Below are 4,600 nucleotides of genomic sequence, written 5' to 3' on the forward strand. Positions count from 1 at the left end.
GCAAGCCAAATACCTCACTCCAGACACCAGAGGCTTTTGAGTTGCAAAAAGGAATTAGGAAGGTGGGACAGAAAAAGAAAATACCCTGTGAACTTGTGCCAAGCCTTAGAGATCTGTTACTAACAGGTTAATTTTTAGACTTAACCTCTGAAGCATTAAAAGTACACAAGGAATAAAGACTCTTCTTCCTCCTTCTTAGAAGAAGGACTATTTTAAATTCACTGTAGCCCAGTGCCCAAGTCTCAGCTGGTTCAAACTGTTACAGCTCTGTGGCCATCACTACAGCCAAATCCACCTCACAGCTGAGAAATCAGCCTTGGCTCACTGCCACTGCACATAATTATATGGGGACAAAGAAAAGCTCAGGTTAAGAAGCTGCACTAGTTTCTAGTCAATTATGTTGTTTAAACCTATTTTTCTATAAGTCAAGCCCTGAGGCCAGCAGAGTTGAAGATTCAGATTTCTTACAGCTCTTGATCAGGGAGCTTCCACAAGAGTTTTGGGACTGTGAAATGCAGTACTTTAAAGAACATATAATACAGATCAATAGAAATATCATAATTTATTCCATTTGTATAAAAAAAGTTATAATCATGTAACAAAACTATGTCTTCATAAGAAGAAATATATTATTTCACATCATAAATAAATCAGCAAACATACAACCCTTGGCAACTCAAAAAAGCACTCGCCTGGTGCTTTCACGTCAGTGCTTGGGAAACAAGAAGAGCTGACAAATATACACACACAGGATTATAGTACCAAAAATATTGAGGTATTTGGTTTCTCTAGAACTGAAACTTTAGGTTTGTGAAGGCAAAAAAAACAAACAACAAACCAACAAACAACAATGCACTAATGTAAAAATAAATAAATAGGACTGTCATATAAAAGGGGACAACATCAGTGTTGCTCAAAGTGTCCAGGAATGGGAATACTGGTGAGCATGCTACTATACACGGAGCAGGCCTAGGACAGACAGAAGACAAGGAGGAAGAGCTCAGGAAGAGCCACTGTCCTTTGATCTCTGTGTAGACATCCAGATATTTGCTTGAGAAGTCAGAAACACCCAGTTCTCTGGCATTGGGTGAGCTCCTCTCCATTTAGGACACTGTTCTGGGATGCAGGAATGACTCCCCACAAAACACAAGTGACTGGTGACACTGTCCCTGTAGTTATTGCACTTCTGAGACAGCAAGTCTGAATTCTGACCATGTTTTCAGCTGCTTTTCAGCAGCTTGGGGAAGTAGTGATGGGGCTCTGAAGGTAGCTTAAAGCACTGGATGGGGTGTGAACAGGGATGGAGACCGGGAAGTTAAAGACTGTGGTGGTGGATGCTCCTCTGTCCAATACTGCCATAGCGGGGCTCCCGGCCTCTGCTGAGCAGTTGGGGGCAAGGACCTGCGACTCAAACTGAAGCAGCTGCCCCATGAAGCTGAAATTTGGGGAGATGATGCTTCTCCTCTGCTTTACAAACTCAAAGGCTTCATCCAGTTTGACTCTGTTGGTCCTCATGAGATAAGCAAGGCAGATGGTTGCTGACCGGGAGATGCCAGCCTGGCAGTGCACAAATACCCTTCCTCCATCGTTTTTAACAGAGTCTGAAAGAATTAAAGCACACAGTTAGCAAACAAGTCCCGCTGCTTCCAGAGGTGGGAAAAGCACAGGCTGCTGTTTTACATTTCTTTAATCCATCCCTTCCTAATAGGTGCACCCGGAGGTTTTGAGACAAAGGGAGTCTTTGTCTTGAGGAAAACAGCTATTTTCATTCTGGGCTCCAGTTCCAATTATACTAATAGCTCCTCCAGGTCACTTTAGCAGTCTTGCAAGATTACTTTAATACTGATCCGCTTAAATTCAGTAACTCTTTTCTGCAAGACCAATGCCTCTTGATTCAAGATTTCAAACAGCCTTATGAAGCTAAGATTATGCCTCTGAGTAAAATAAAATTAAGGGAAATGTTCCCCAGGTATATCTCTCCAATGGGATGAAATTCTCCAATCTCAAATACAGGTTTTACTGGGGAAAACAATGCCCAAAAGTCACTTGCCAGGATACAGTAACCCAAAAAAAGAACAGACTGTAAAGAGGGCTCATTTACCTATGAAATCAATCGCCTCGTTAAACCAGGAGCTGATATCCGCCTTGTGGTTGTCCTCTACAGGGATACTTTTATACTGGTAGTGCCCTTCGAAGTGGTTGGGGCAGTTGGCCGAGACATTGATTAACGCCGTGATCCCCAAAGCGTCCAGCATGTCTTTTCGGGAGGCGTGGTACGCGCTGCCCAAGTACAGGAACGGCAGGATTTCCACCGGCCCGCCCTGAAACACAGAGGACAGACCACCGGTTACCCCCTGCCCGGTGTCCCGCGGCATCCCCCGCTCCCTCGCCGTGCCGGACCCCGTCCCCGCTCACCTGGTCGTACAGCGGGGTCCCGCAGGAGCTGCATCCCGAGTCGGCGCTGCCGGGCGCGGGGCTGGCGCTGAGGGGCAGGCTGAGCCCGGCGGGGGCGGCTGGCTTGGTGCAGAGCTCGGAGCAGGCGGACGAGAAGGCTTCGTAACCTCCTGCGGGGGCAGAGCGGGGAGAGGGGCGCGGGGTGAGCGCCGCGGGGCCGGGGGGCGAGCGGGGCTTTCCGAGCCAGCCCCCCCGTCCCCTCCACGGGCCGCGGGGCCACTCACCCTTGAGGAAGCAGATGCGGGCGCCGCGGGCCTCCCTGCAGAGGGTGCCGAGCGCCAGCAGCATGGTGCTGTCGCGCTTGGGCGCGTCCAGGTCGGCGCTGCGCTCGTCCAGCAGCACCACGGTGTGGAACAGCCCCTGGCGCAGCCGGGCGCGGAGCTCCTCGTTGGGCACGACGTGCTCCAGGGCCAGCGCGCCCTTGGCGCGGCGGCGGACGATGGTGCTGAGGCGGACGTTGCAGGAGCCGCGGATGTGCGCGGCGTTGAAGGAGAAGAAGGAGCGGCAGTCGAGGACGAGGCACTGCGCGCCGCGCTCCTGCAGCAGCAGCGCCCGCAGCGCCTCGCACTCCAGCGCGCACACCCGCAGGTTCACCATGGCTCGGGGTGCGGGGCAAGGGAAGGCAGGCGCGGTGTGTGCCGGCAGTGCCACTGTCCCGGGACGTCCCTGTGTCCCGACCGCTCCCGCCCTTTATATCGGGGCCGCGCCGCCGGGACGGCGTTTTCTCAATGGAGCGGAGTCACGTGGGAGGGGGCCGGGAGGGGGCGGTGACGTCACCTTGGCCGCGCGCCAACGCGGGCGCGCCCGGCCCCGCTGGTGTGACGTCACCGGCCGCAGGCGGGTACGCGCGCGCTGCCCCCCCCGGAGATGCAGAGACGGGAGCGCGCACGGACAGACACACAGATGCGCGTGTATGTACAGTGTGTCTGTACACACACATATATATGTGTATGTATATGTTTGGTTGAAGAAAAACACAGCATGATCCAGCCGTGTGCGCTCACAGCCCAGAACCCCCCCCCGTGTGTGTCCTGGGCTGATCCCACAGCGTGGGCAGCAGGGGAGGGGATCCTGGCCCTCTGCCCAGCTCAGGTGAGACCCCCCTGCAGAGCTGCCTCCAGCTCTGGGGACCCAGCTGGGACACGGGCTTGGAGTGAGTCCAGAGGAGGCACTGAGATGATCAGAGCGATGGAGCACCTCTGCTATGAGGAAAGGCTGAGAGAATTGGGATTGTTCAGCCCGGAGAAGAGAAGGTTGTGAGGAGACTTCACAGCCCCCTACAGTATCTGAAGGGGGCCTACGAGGAAGCCCGAGAGGGACTGTTCATCAGGGACTGGAGGGACAGGACAAGGATGAATGGGTTCAACATGAGAGGGGAAATTTAGATTAGATATTTTTCCCTGTGAGGGTGGTGAGCCCCTGGCACGGGTTGCCCAGAGAAACTGTGGCTGCCCCATCCCTGGAAGTGTTCAAAGCCAGGTGGGATGGGGCTTGGAGCAACCTGGGATAGTGGAAGGTGTCCCTGCCCATGGCAGGGGTTGGAACTAGATGATCTTTAAGCTTCTTTACAACCTAAACCATTCTGTGATTCTATGATATATAACATACACACATATACACACGTGCATGTGGTACATGGGACCACAGGGACATGGGTTCCTGGTGGACTTGAAGTGGTGGGTTAAATAAAGGCTGTACTCAATGACCTTAGAGGTCTTTTCCAAACTAAATGTTTCCACACTGTGCCCTTTTTCACACTCATCCACCCAACCATTCACACCCCCCACCCCTGTGCCCACCACTCCCAGCCCAGGAGCCACTGGGCTGGGTCACCTCAACTGCTGGATCTCCAGGCTGGGGCTGGGGCAGCCTTTGTCCATCCCCCAATCTCCCCAGCACTGGCTGCTCCCCCTTTCCCACAGAGATCAAGGGGACGTAGCTGCTGGAGCAGCAGTGTGGGGGGCTGTCAAGCCTTGGGTGCTGCTGTGCTTATTCTCCCAAAATATATGTATAAAGGGACCAGCATACACATACATATATTTGTATTCATGCATAGGCATATATACATGTACAGACATATCTACACAAATATATATGTGTATACATATATTTGTATACATTTATTATGTAAACAGATATTTGAGAG

The 4,600-nt window shown here is 52.6% G+C and overlaps 1 protein-coding gene across 2 annotated transcripts; it reads right to left on the bottom strand.

Moving 5' to 3' along the window:
• Window positions 1–537: 537 nt before the first annotated feature.
• DUSP1 (dual specificity phosphatase 1) lies at window positions 538–3,129 on the bottom strand. 2 transcript variants are annotated; one of them, XM_017823006.1, is made up of 4 exons: window positions 2,679–3,128; window positions 2,416–2,564; window positions 2,102–2,321; window positions 538–1,601 (listed from the first exon to the last, which is right to left on the bottom strand). In XM_017823006.1, exons 1-4 carry the CDS (start codon window positions 3,049–3,051, stop codon window positions 1,231–1,233), a joined length of 1,113 nt encoding a protein of 370 aa, XP_017678495.1. In that variant the 5' UTR covers window positions 3,052–3,128; the 3' UTR covers window positions 538–1,230. The 2 variants fall into 2 exon arrangements, with proteins under 2 accessions (XP_017678495.1, XP_017678494.1); XM_017823005.1 differs by having other exon boundaries at window positions 2,416–3,129.
• Window positions 3,130–4,600: the final 1,471 nt, after the last annotated feature.

Source organism: Lepidothrix coronata, unplaced genomic scaffold, assembly GCF_001604755.1.
Source record: "Lepidothrix coronata isolate B3197 unplaced genomic scaffold, Lepidothrix_coronata-1.0 Scaffold100, whole genome shotgun sequence".
NCBI lineage: Eukaryota > Metazoa > Chordata > Aves > Passeriformes > Pipridae > Lepidothrix > Lepidothrix coronata.